The sequence below is a fragment of the Ovis aries genome, chromosome 26, assembly GCF_016772045.2.
Source record: "Ovis aries strain OAR_USU_Benz2616 breed Rambouillet chromosome 26, ARS-UI_Ramb_v3.0, whole genome shotgun sequence".
In the NCBI taxonomy this organism is placed as follows: domain Eukaryota; kingdom Metazoa; phylum Chordata; class Mammalia; order Artiodactyla; family Bovidae; genus Ovis; species Ovis aries.
This window is the reverse complement of record NC_056079.1, coordinates 19,400,027-19,412,201: the sequence shown is the minus strand read 5'-3', so window position 1 is coordinate 19,412,201 and position 12,175 is coordinate 19,400,027. Positions and strand designations below refer to the sequence as shown.

The window sequence follows — 12,175 nt, the reverse complement described above, 5'->3', positions numbered from 1 at the left end:
ACTGGTGGGAGCTGTCTCTGTGATTATTACCACATCCCCAGTGATGACTGCCATGCATGAGGGTGGCAACAACGGCTGGTTGGAGCAAATAAAAACTACAGGATTGTATCTGTGTGGTTTAATAAGTTTGTGTGTGCCACTCTCCCAGTTGGTTACTCAACAGCAGCCACAAAGTTCTTTCTTGCTTTAAGGACTCCAAACTCACTGTTTCCTCTTCCATCGTGGCTTTTTAATCTTCTCTTGAGAGAAATGTAATGAAAGTGTGAGTCACTCAGTTATATCTGACTCTGCAATTCCATGGACTGTAACTTGCCAGGCTTCTCTGTCCATGGGATTCTCCAGGCAAGATTACTAGAATGGGTAGCTATTCCCTTCTCCAAGGGATCTTCCTGACCCAGGAATCAATCAAACCCAGGTCTCCTGCACTGCAGGCAGATTCTTTACCATTTGAACCACCAGGGAAGCCCCATCTTAGCCTTATCCTTTAAGAAATGTCAGCTCTTTAGAAAAGCCTCTGACCCATCCTATCTAAATTTTTCCTCTCTTTTTTTCGTCTGAACCTTGTTTTTTTCATAGAATACATCACAATTCACCATTACTGTGTCAGTTTCCCCTACTAGATAACAAGCTTCATGAAGCAGGACCCACTTCTGTCTTGATTACTGTATTTTCCTTAGTTTTTAACAGTATCTTGCACCCCACTCCAGTACTCTTGCCTGGAAAATTCCATGGACAGAGGAGCCTTATAGGCTACAGTCCATGGGGTCGCAAAGAGTCGGACACGACTAAGTGACTCCACTTCCTTCTGTATAGTAGGCTTAATGACTATCGCAAAACGACAAATTAGGAGATAAAAAGGAAAGGATGGCACACTCAGATAGGTAGATGGGGCCCTACTATTACTAACCGTGGTTCCACTAAGCCTCATTCTTTCTATGATCATGTGAAAGTGAAGGTGCTCAGTTGTGCCTGACTCTTTGCGACCCCATGGACTACGGCCTACCAGGCTCCTCCGTCCATGGAATTTTCCAGGCAAGAGTACTGGAGTGGGTTGCCATTTCCTTCTCCAGAGGATCTTCCCAACCCAGGGATCAAGCCTGGATCTCCCACATTGCAGGCAGATGCTTTACCATCTGGGCCACCAAGGAAGCCCCATCTATGATCATAGTGAGTAAAAAGAAATGAGCTTTGCCACACTAAGTCAAGAAAATAAGTAAGCATAGCTGATTTATAATGTCCAATAATTTTCAACATTAGAAGTTCACTAAATATTACATTTTTCTCAGGAACTTAGAATTATGTCACCATAAAAATATGTTATATACGTAGAATAACTTCACCTCTAAAGGAATGATGCCAAAACATTAAAGTATCGGTGTTTAATTCCCTTTTTGAATGTGTGTTGAGTTCAATACAAATTGATACAGAATTTTTCTAGGCCAAAGAAACCAATGTTACATTTCGAAGGCAACTGATTGCAAAAAATATATAATCTATGCTATACTTCATTTTTTAAAAGAAATTCAGGATCTTATTCTATGCTTAATGTGTAGCAATAACAAAGTCTTCTTGACAGCCAAAGATATCACAGCAAAGGAATGGCACGATAAAGAAATTTTGGTTGTTTTTTCTCCTCTTCGTATTATCTTCATATACCAGTAAAAAATATACTCTTTAATAAATAAATATATATAATAAATATTTGCCAACTGAAAATGTATAAATAGGTCCATCCTTTAAAAAAACGGTCCATCTTGGTGTGGGCCTGCTTCCTAGTCCATATTTCACCCCAACTTTGTACATATAATGTCATCACCTGCAAAATCCTGAAAGGTTCTTAGAATTTATATAGCAATAATCTTGGCCAACTATGTCAACCCATCTCTTCAACATGAAGTATCTATCTGTAATGTAACCTTCAAAGTAAACATACTCCAGAGAAGTGAGGCACCAGCAGCAAACTCAGCTGAGTTCCCAGGATCACAGTTGAACAGATTTTCAGCTTCAATCTGTGAGTCAGCACTGAGCCGTGTACCCGAGGGAACTAAATCCACTTGTAAAAAGACATCTTGACCTACTTCAAGTGAAAATATTTTTTGTTTCTTGTTCTCAATATTCTTTCCAAAGCAAGTATCTCAGTGGAAAACAGACTCCATAACATTCTGAATGTTGTCCTGGGTTCCTATTTTATGATGAGAACAGAAACAAGAAAGAACAGTTGTAGACTGGTTCTTCAGTAAAGACATCAACCCCCTTCAACTGTACATAAGTAGGTCCTTATACAGTTCAGGAACTCTTTCTGGATCCACTGGTCTAGGCAGGAAATGTGTAAATTTCTGGTGTCTTTTGGACCTGGCACCGTCTCTTGGAGTTCCATCTTTGTTAAGTGCCACAAAATACCTGCGGCCAGTGTCTCCATGTTTATATATGTTTGATGAATAGGTATTATACCAGTTCTCTTCGAATTGCTCTCTAAAGATGCATTCAGAAGTCAGTTTCTCCTACAAGAGAGAAGATGGTTACCATTAAAAATGATATTTTCAAGAAAATTTCCTTAGAAAAATCTCGACTTTTATATTTTTATTTCTTTGTTTATAACTATATCCTTGTCAAAGAAGGAGAAAGGATAAACTGTTTCTGCTTTGTTCTGTTTTAGTTCTCATGTTACCTGGAACTCTTTCTCCCAGGTGACTCCATCCAGCAGTTTATTTAATTCAAAGAACTTTAAGTTGAATGTCAATTTTCAATTTTATTTCCAAATATTGGGTTGGCCAAAAAGTTCACTTGGTTTTTTCCATAAGCTGTTATAGAAAACTCAAATGAATTTTTGGCCAACCCAGTACGTAATAAATATTCTAAATTTGGCCATGCTTCATTTTATCTCAATTCCTACACCATAACCACCAAACAGACTTGTAGTTTATCTTGTTCCGTCATTAGATGCCAAAGTTCTACACGGATAAATCTCTACTATCATCTTGAAACATTTCAAGATGTTGCTAACATTCAAATTGCTAAATTGCTAAAGTCAATATTGCTAACATTCAAATTCCTAATTCAAGATCATCATTCCAAATCATATATCCTCCCTTTAGGAATTAATTATTTAATACAATACCCACAATTAACTTGTGTCTGGATATTACTATTTGGTAAATGCACCAAATGTAGTAAAAGCCCGGTAATTTCTTGTCATTTCAAGATGGACTGCATATTGTCCCAAGACATTGACTAAGTTGCCTTTTTTTAAAATCTGACACATACATGAAGAGGGAAGACTGAAGCGAAAGTGTTAGTTGCTCAGTTGTGTCTGACTCTTTGCAACCCCATGGACTGTAACCCACCAGGCTCCTATGTCCATGGAATTCTCCAGGCAAGAATACTGGGGTGGCTATCCATTCTCTTCTCCAGGAGATCTTCCTGACCCCAGGATGGACCCAGGCCTCCTGCATTGCAGGCAGATCCTTTACCGTCTGAGCCACCACGTGACTGTTTTTCTCTTTCAGTTGTGATTCTACTCTTATGAGATTACAAAATGCATTCTTTCTCTTTCTTCTGAGCTGACAGAAATCCCAGGAAGGGCAAGTTTTACCTTTAAAAGGATAGATATTAAGTGGAATACCATTTACTGAAATATGATAACCAATTTTCCTCAGTGTATATTAAGATTCTAACTGTACATTGTGGTCTCAGTTGAGATTTTAAGAAAAAGGAAAGTACCCGATAGTGTCATCTGATAAACCATAAAAGCTAAATTCTCTTTGGAAATAGCTACAGAGATTTAGACGTTAAGAAGGAATTTCATGTGAGATGATGGGAGGGAGTGGCACACATTTACACTGTAACAATTTTCTTAAAATTAAATCAATTATAAGAAACTGTGAGCAAATAAGTAATGTTACCAGTGAAAGATAAAGATCTACATCATACTGCAGATTGAACTTTACATTATCCTGTTATTCTAATACTTGTGTTGTTGCTGTTTTGTCATTTAAAAAAGAAAAGAAAAAAATCTTACACTGATGAAATATGAACCTGAAAAGTTTAAATTTTTTAAAGTATTTCCATATTTAAAATAGTTATGGTAGACCTACAAATGTGTGCACTTATCCCCAGTGATGAGCTTAAAAACTTCCCAATGCAACTCCAAAAGCACAGCTACTATCATTATCAAGATATCAGATATGGCCCAACTAGTGTGTTGTCATTGTCTGTTGTTGTTTACAGTATCCTAAGATTTCATCATTTCCTATATTGCAAAGGTCAGCAAGTCAGTGATGTATACTTACCTACCTACAAAGGTAGTAATGGGTAGAGAAAATTTATAGTAAATGAATGTAAAGAATCTAACAAGGCAAGAAGAAACTGCTCTCATTTTCCTATCTCTGGTCCCAGGATAATGGGCAGAAAGAACTAGTGAACTAAAAGCAATAAAGGTTTAGGGTTTAAGAAGTAGAAGTGAGTTATTAATGCTATACTACAGTCTAAACATATGGAAATTTATCAAGATAAAGATTTTTCATTTCTACTTAAGTATGTGTATTTATATATTTCTTCTGATATGCATTATTGGCACTATTTTACTTAAAAATGGATAGTCATTATTTAATGAATTACAGTAATTAAAAAAAAAATACGTACTGATCCATATAGTTCTCCTTTGTCATTCATTCCAAGGTAAAGACCACTGTCCACACCTCTAATACTGACAAGTCCCACTGCCACACTGATGAATTCCAGGATACCTGAATTTATAAACAAAACAATGATTTGCATTTATTAAAGAACATACAACTAATGAAAATCTTCCAAAGAGAAGTAGATCAAATTGCTAAATGTAATACTGTGTGTGGAAGTCCTTCATAAACTGAAAAGTGCTGTACAATTGTCATTATGATGAAACTCCCATTTTACAGATAAAAAACTAAAAAAAGAAAAAATCGTTCATTGTGATATAGCGTTAAAGGTATAAACCTTAAACAAAACTAACCTGGGTTTGAATCCAGTTTAGTAACTTACTGAGTCTGAATACATAAGTCATTTGTCTTTTTTGAACTTCAATGTCTTCATACATAAAAGGGTGAAATATTTCCTTACAGGAGAGTGGTAAGGACTAACATTTTTAGGCAACCAATAATGGAAGCTATTATTACCATAAATTAGTGTATAATAGAGATATTCTTGGTTCTCCTTGATTCCACTAATTATAACCATGTCCTGTTAATTATTTTGCTTTGTTTTTGCTTAGTATGAACTAAATAAATTTTTTTCTAGCAGCAGCCGATATACTTTATATGGATGCATTAGTATTTAGTAGTTCATAAAGGGCTTCTACTTTTACTTTCCCATCTGGTCCTCAAAAACAACCTCTTAAAATAAGTATGGAAGATATTATTATTCCATTTTACATACAAAGAAACTGAGGTTTGCCTAAAGATAATGATATTTGTAATTAACAGAACAGATACTTGGAGTCATATCTTCTGAGCCCTAATTCAGTGTTTATACTTTGGAACACTGCTTCAAGAAAGTAGTTTCAAAAATTACAGGTTATATAATATGCTGTTTCCCATCCCATGATTCTTAAATTTTATGGTTCAAAAGTTAAATGACTTTGTAATTCATGAAATGTGATAGCTAAATACCAAGAATTTAACATGCAAATAGATTTCACTTTCAGAAACTTTCCAGAATTGAGCAACAACAACAAATAGGTAAATTAGTACAAAAACTCTCCACTCAACACTATTAACACACTATAGTTCAACAAAAACAAGAACAAATAAAACCCTTAATGCTTCCCTCTGCATCATTCTTTTCCTTGGCACACACTAACCTTTGGACTAGTGTCTTTGTCTTGTTCTTCTCTTTAGACTCTTTGCTGAGAAAGTATATAGACAGACTTTCTATGCTTGGAACTGCCTTCCTCAATAGCTATCTACCTTCACCCCTTCGTCTTGTCTTAAGATCCATGACAGTATAAATGTGTACCATTTAGCTTAACTCTTGCTCTTAAGTCATTTCTTGATTTATTGTACTACAAGTTTCTGTTTGGACACATGATATTACCAAGGCCAAGGGAAAATACAAAATCTGGCTATTTGCTTATATGAAGGGCTCTGTTCTGCCCAGATCCTAATTCATTCATTGGCAGAAACATAGATGCTTAAGCTCTAAACATAGATTCTTAAGAGCTCAAAGGAGCTCTTTCAAACTATTAGGAGATCATGTAGAACACTAGACCTAACAAGGATCTAACAGCAACAATATACTGCCAAATTTCCTGTAAGTAGCTTGCCCAAGGCTGAGAGAAAACATATATAGTAGGATGATACAGACCTCAGAGGATAGGCATTATGATAACTGATAGAGAGGTAGGAAGTAGAAGAAAATTAAACTTACTACCAAGCTCATCAGTGATCTCTATTAGAAACAAAAATAAAGACCCAAAACATGACTGGTAGAAGAAGGCACATTGATGGAATTTCATCCAGGATATACTTACAATGTATAATTACTTGAAGTTGTAATGAATATTACATTCAAACTGAAAAGTGTACTGTGGCTCACTTGTAACTTAACTCTCTTTAGGTATCTGATTTACATTAAGACACTCTTGTCTTTCAAAGAACAGGAACTGATTAACTGATTAGACTGCATAGTAGAACTAGTTTTCAAGTACAATAAAAGTTTCATTTCCATATAAATTAATTATAAAACAGATCTTATAATGTATTCATTTTTCTCACAACTAAATCGTAAACCACCTGCACTTTAAGTCTAATCTTAAAATAATGCTGCTGTCTTGTCATAAAACATGTTAATTGCAGAAAGACAAGCAATTTTATATATTCTTAGAATAATTATATTCAATAGCTTCAACTTCATTAAATGATATGCAAAGCCTCATATACCTATAACAAGGTCAAAATAATTTTGTGGTGGCTCATGGGAGCTGATAGGAAAAAGGTTATGTGCTTTTCATGTTCCTCTTAAAGATTTTAGCCACACTTTTAAATTCTGATCCTTTTTCTCCACAAGGAAATAGTATACCACACAGTAATTTGTAATCATTTGATTCTTAAATGAGATTTGACAAGTCTTTCTTATTTATAATATGAGGTGGCAACTAAGCTAATTCCTTAACAAAGAGTAGACATGAAAAACTTTCCTTTAGAGGTAATCACAGATTTTAGATAGATTTTCTAATGCCCAGTGTCCCATAAAAAGGCTTGCACGTACTTTGTCTTTCTGGTATCATTTTCAAAGCCAGCCTTTAAAAAAATCATAATAAACAGGTGAGTCAACCCACAATGCAACCACATCAGACAAATCTATGGAGAATAGGGGAGAAGAAAGGAAAAGCCTTTAAAGGAATATGTTTGATCTCAGGCTAAACTTTTTTTTAGAGTAATGATTCCATGTTTACGTATTAGGTAAAATCTTTCTACTATACTACTGTGCAGAAAAACTCTATTATAAATACGGAGCTAACTCAGATAGGGAATTTTAAGCCTCACTGGGACCTTTTGTTTTTATTCTATTGATGTGGTTTTAAAATTTTAAAACACAGTATTATGAATTTATTATTTAATCATGGTCAAATTAGTATAAATAATCAAAAATGTTATCTACTTTAACATCTCAAATAGTACACCTTAAGCATTTTCAGAATTCTTACTTTGATGACAAAGAAATACATTTTAGAGAGAATAAATAATTTCATAGTCAATCACTGAAGAACTAAGAAAAGAAGGCAAAGGTAAAGAGAATCATATAATGTTGTCGTTGTTGTTTAGTTGCTAAGTCATGCCTGACTCTTTTGTGACCCCATGGCCTGCAGCCTGCCAGTCTCCTCTGTCCATGGGATTTCCCAGGCAAAAACACTGGAGTAGGTTGCCATTTCCTTTTCCAGAAGATCTTCCTGACCCAGGGATCGAACTCACTTCTGCATTAGCAGGTGGACTCTTTACCACTGAGCCTCCTGGGAAGTCCATTTAATATTACACATGCATGCCGAATATATACTTTCTTCTCATCTACACTTCCTTGTGGTAAATTATGGTGCTTTAGCTATCAAATGCCACTAGGATGCACTGTAATGCACTCTAGAGGTTGTTACTCATTTAAGCTACCATACTAATCTGGGTTATCCTTCCTTTTTGTAGCAGTAAATATTTTGTTCCTATAAGTACCCCTGCACCATACAGTGACTTAACCCAGTACAAAAATCAGTCCAAGTCATATTTTTGCAATTACTAAATAAGCATACAAAATTTTAGCAAAAACAAAATTTCCACTAAGATGGTCATTCTGATAGGCAACATCTGTATCTTAAAGAATGGAATAAAATACCAGTTTAATGAATGTTATCAAGTCGACAAATATTTACTAATCTCTTCTCATAGAGTCAGTCTTATAAAAAGACACAAAGTAGGAGAAGCAACTACTTGACTTTGGGGAGATCACAGTTAAATTACAAGTATCTTAAAAGTAGAATTTCCAAAGTTACACCATGTATCACATGGACCTCCCTGGTGGCTCAGCAGTAAAGAATCCGCCTGCCAAGCAGGAGACATGGGTTCGATCCCTGGGTCAGGAAGATGCCCTGGAGAAGGAAATGGCAACCAACTCCAGTATTCTTGCCTGGAAAATCTAATGAACAGAGGAGTCTCGAAGGCTACAGTCCATGGGGTCACAAGAGTTGAACTTAGTAACCTCATCACCACCACCGCTATGTATCAGAGGGGTAGGGGGTGGGGGAGCCTGACTATTACCTAAGCTTAACTTCTACCTGTTCTACTTATAGGCATTAACATATTTGCCCTCATTTCTAAACCTTTCTGGTAGCTGGAGGGTTTTTCTGTAACAAGTGAAGTGCAGTAATTACTCAAGAGGAGGGAACTGAGCCACCTGGTGTCAGCAAAGTTCTTTAGACGTGGAATTTCAGCCTCTTCAATTTAGAAACCACTTTCTGAAAGTGACCCCAAGGTTGGCCACTAGGTCATGACACTCTGGACTCATAGTCAATGGGAATTTGGAAGAGATCAGTGGAAGTTGCAAACATGTGGGGTTTAAAAAGTTAATTTTCTAAGCCTTTAAGTGCTACCAAATGACCACCACATGCTCATTTCCACATCTAGGGTTACAAATGCCCTCTCAAACTGAGATTTACACTTTTCCAAAGTTTTAATGAGGACTTCAAGTCAATAAGGGAAAGCCAAATAAGAACAAGGGATGAAGACAAGAGAGGGCCCTTCAGAGATAAGACTCTCAGAGAATTCCACTGCTAAGGAAGGGAGAAGGAAAAGTAACATTATGTTAGGCAGGCCCTTTCACATTGCTGCTGACAGGTAAACAGAGTCTTTAAAAAGAGATATAATGATTCTATCTAGTGAAGTCCCAACTTGGATGACCAAAATCCTTCAAGAGTGTTAACCCTTGAAGCTAACTGGAATATGATGAACACTTCCACAGTAGAGGAAAGATCCGGGACTGTTAGAACAGGAGAGCATCTTAAAAGAATCACCTGATTCAACCCCATCATTGTACAGACAAGAAAAGAAAACTCAGGCTCACTGGTTAGAGCACGTGCTAGTCATACAGCTAAGTAAGGAGGAATTACAGTAGAGACTTTATGGTTTCCCAATCTAGTCTCTTAGCAATCTGCCTTAACAATCATTCAGGTTTTGTTTGGTGTTTTTTTTTTTTTTTTTTTTCTTTCTTTCTTTTAAAGCCTTTTGCTCCCAGGCACTGTTGGAGGTATTCTGAAACGTTTCTTTGCGTTCCCACCCATGTCTTCTTTCGCTTCCCTACTCCCTCTTACCTATGGTCAATACCAAGATCTTTGCTTCAGGATTTCATAATTTCTAAAGAGGATCTTGGTTAAGGGACTGGGCATGCTCTGTAGCCCGATAAGCTTTTTGTTTGTTTCTCACCAAACTTTAACAGCGCAGAGAACTGCAGGCAGGTGAGCCTGACAGGAGCGATGGTGCCCACGGAGAATTAATGTTACCTGCTCAACATGTGTGGTGCTCTAGGTAGACAAGTAAAAGCTCGTTTCCTATTTTTGAGCAGTAACCATAAAGCATCATCAACTGCCTGGCTGTAGGGCAGGTCGAAAGAAGCGGAAGGCTTTCTGTTGTTAACTTTTGTTAAGTGGACAGTTACTGGGGGGAACGTGGGGGGCGCTGGAGAAAATAATAGAGATTAAAAAAAAAAAACTGCGAGGTAAGAAGTGCGGGAAAGATGTGGCCCCGAGTCCAGGGCTCTGCGTCCCAGGCAGCCAGGTGCGGGCGGAGCACCCCCCTCTCCCCTCCCGCCCCCTCCAGCGTCTGGAGCAGCAGGCCTGCCGGAGAACACAGAGGCCGGCGGACAGGCAAAATCCCGGGGTCCCGTAAGTCCCAGCCCGCACTTGGCACCCAAAGGGTCTCTGGGGCTCCCGGCCCCGCGCAAGCCGGAGTCGCTCAGCAGGCGAGCAGGGAGGAGCGCGGGATGCGGGCGCCCATACGTACCGAAGAGGCTGTGGTCCTGCCGGGTGCCCTGCACGCTGCCGTCGGGCAGGATCTGCAGGTGGAAGCCGGTGCGGCAGTAGAGCTGCCGGCGGCGCAGGAAGCCGTGCAGGTGCGCCAGCTCCGCTGCCCCAGAGCCCCCGCGGGCGCCTCGCTCCGCCGCGCCCCGGCGCTCGCCCAGCAAAGGCGGCCGCTCCCCGGCAGGAGGTAGCAGGAAGTGCGAGCCCACCTGCTGGCCCAGGCCCTCTAGGCCGCCCAGGAAGCCCCCGACTTCGGCTAAGGGAGCCATGGAGCGGCCAGAGGGCGAGGCGGACGATCCGGAAAACAAAAGACACCCCCACCCCACAAGCAAAACGGTAGCGGAGATGGGGAGGTGGATGAGAAAAAATGATGGCCAAACAAGCGCCAAAAAAAAAAAAAAGTTAAGGCCCGGTTACTCCCGTGAGGTCGCAGGATGGACTTTGCACTGAGAGCAGGGACGCTTTCACTGTCTTGGAGCGATCTTCTCTCCCGGGGTAGGTGGGAGCCGGCTGCTGGCCTTGCAGAAACATCTATAAGCTGCCGCTGCCAATACTAAAACTGGGGCTGGGGGCTGGGGCTCCAACTCCGCAAACTGATCAGATCAGAGTCCTGTGTACATACACACAGTATATATGCGGCTCCTCTTGACATATGCTAATCAAGTCCTTTCATGCGCGCTGGGGAGGTTTCCGTTTGAAATCTTAAACCGGCCTCCTCTCAACACGTTTTTGCTCTTCGGAAGTGACCAGAAGGGGCCCTTGACGGCTCTCTATCAGTGGCAGTCGCAAAAAAAAAAAAAAAAAAAAAATCATTCCCACCATTGGCCAGAGCTGGCCAGCAACTTCGGGGAGGCGCAGTCAAGGCCCCTCTTTGCGGTCGTCTCTGAAACAACCGTGATGCCGTGCGGCTGCGACCGTGCAGTCGCCTTTGATGTGAGCTCCTTTGCAGTGATAGATTGCTGCCGAAAGGAGCCCAACTTGGCAGGTAGATTGAAGAAGAGAAAGGGGGGGGGGGGAACTGGGAGGGGGGAAGCAGGGAGGAGGGGATGGGTAGAAGAAGGAAAAGGAAAGGAGAGAATTGGACCCCTTGGGAGCTGCTGGGAGCCTGCAGTGGACAGGTGCAAAAAAAAAAAAAAGGTAAGAGAGGGAGAAGGAAAAAGGGCGTTACCCGAGGCTTAGACCTGCCCAGACATACATGAAAGAAAAATCAAAGCTTTGACAGTTTAACTCACTAATTTTAAAACACTAATAAAATGTACAAGCATTACTCGTTTCTTTTATCATTTAGATGGGGGATTTTCTTTACATAATCAAGGTTAGGTTAGGAACACACACACACCGCCCCCTACCCAGGTTCTCTTTAATGTTTATCTTTACTCAGATAACACATGATATAACCTTCTATAAGCATGGAAATTTAAAATTGTGTGCTAAGTTTGTGAACTTTTAAGCATCTTAATATAATAACATAATCTAATTGTGAATCTACGGATTAAGAGTAAATCCAAGCAGGCTGAAAAGAGATGGTCCATATTCTTATGGATACCACAAACAGAAAATGAATATCTGTAATAGGGTCATAAATGATAAGTGACCTCTGGGACCCTTATCCAGTCTAAGAGTACCTCCCTATTCTTGGTTGCA

At 39.4% G+C, this 12,175-nt stretch overlaps 1 protein-coding gene across 1 annotated transcript; it reads right to left on the bottom strand.

Moving 5' to 3' along the window:
* Positions 1 to 1,364: 1,364 nt before the first annotated feature.
* FGF20 (fibroblast growth factor 20) lies at positions 1,365 to 11,279 on the bottom strand. The gene is made up of 3 exons (XM_004021735.6): positions 10,515 to 11,279; positions 4,642 to 4,745; positions 1,365 to 2,501 (listed from the first exon to the last, which is right to left on the bottom strand). The coding sequence occupies exons 1-3, from the start codon at positions 10,798 to 10,800 to the stop codon at positions 2,256 to 2,258; spliced, it is 636 nt and encodes a 211-aa protein (XP_004021784.1). The 5' UTR covers positions 10,801 to 11,279; the 3' UTR covers positions 1,365 to 2,255.
* Between the last annotated feature and the right edge of the window lie 896 nt (positions 11,280 to 12,175).

Excerpts from the sequence above, each read along its gene's own strand:
- FGF20 (XM_004021735.6), bottom strand. The coding sequence starts at position 10,800 with ATGGCTCCCTTAGCCGAAGTCGGGGGCTTCCTGGGCGGCCTAGAGGGC. Across the intron at positions 4,746-10,514 it reads GCAGGACCACAGCCTCTTCG|GTATCCTGGAATTCATCAGT; the intron begins GTACGTATGGGC and ends TTATAAATTCAG. Across the intron at positions 2,502-4,641 it reads AAGGAGAACTATATGGATCA|GAGAAACTGACTTCTGAATG; the intron begins GTACGTATTTTT and ends TCTCTCTTGTAG.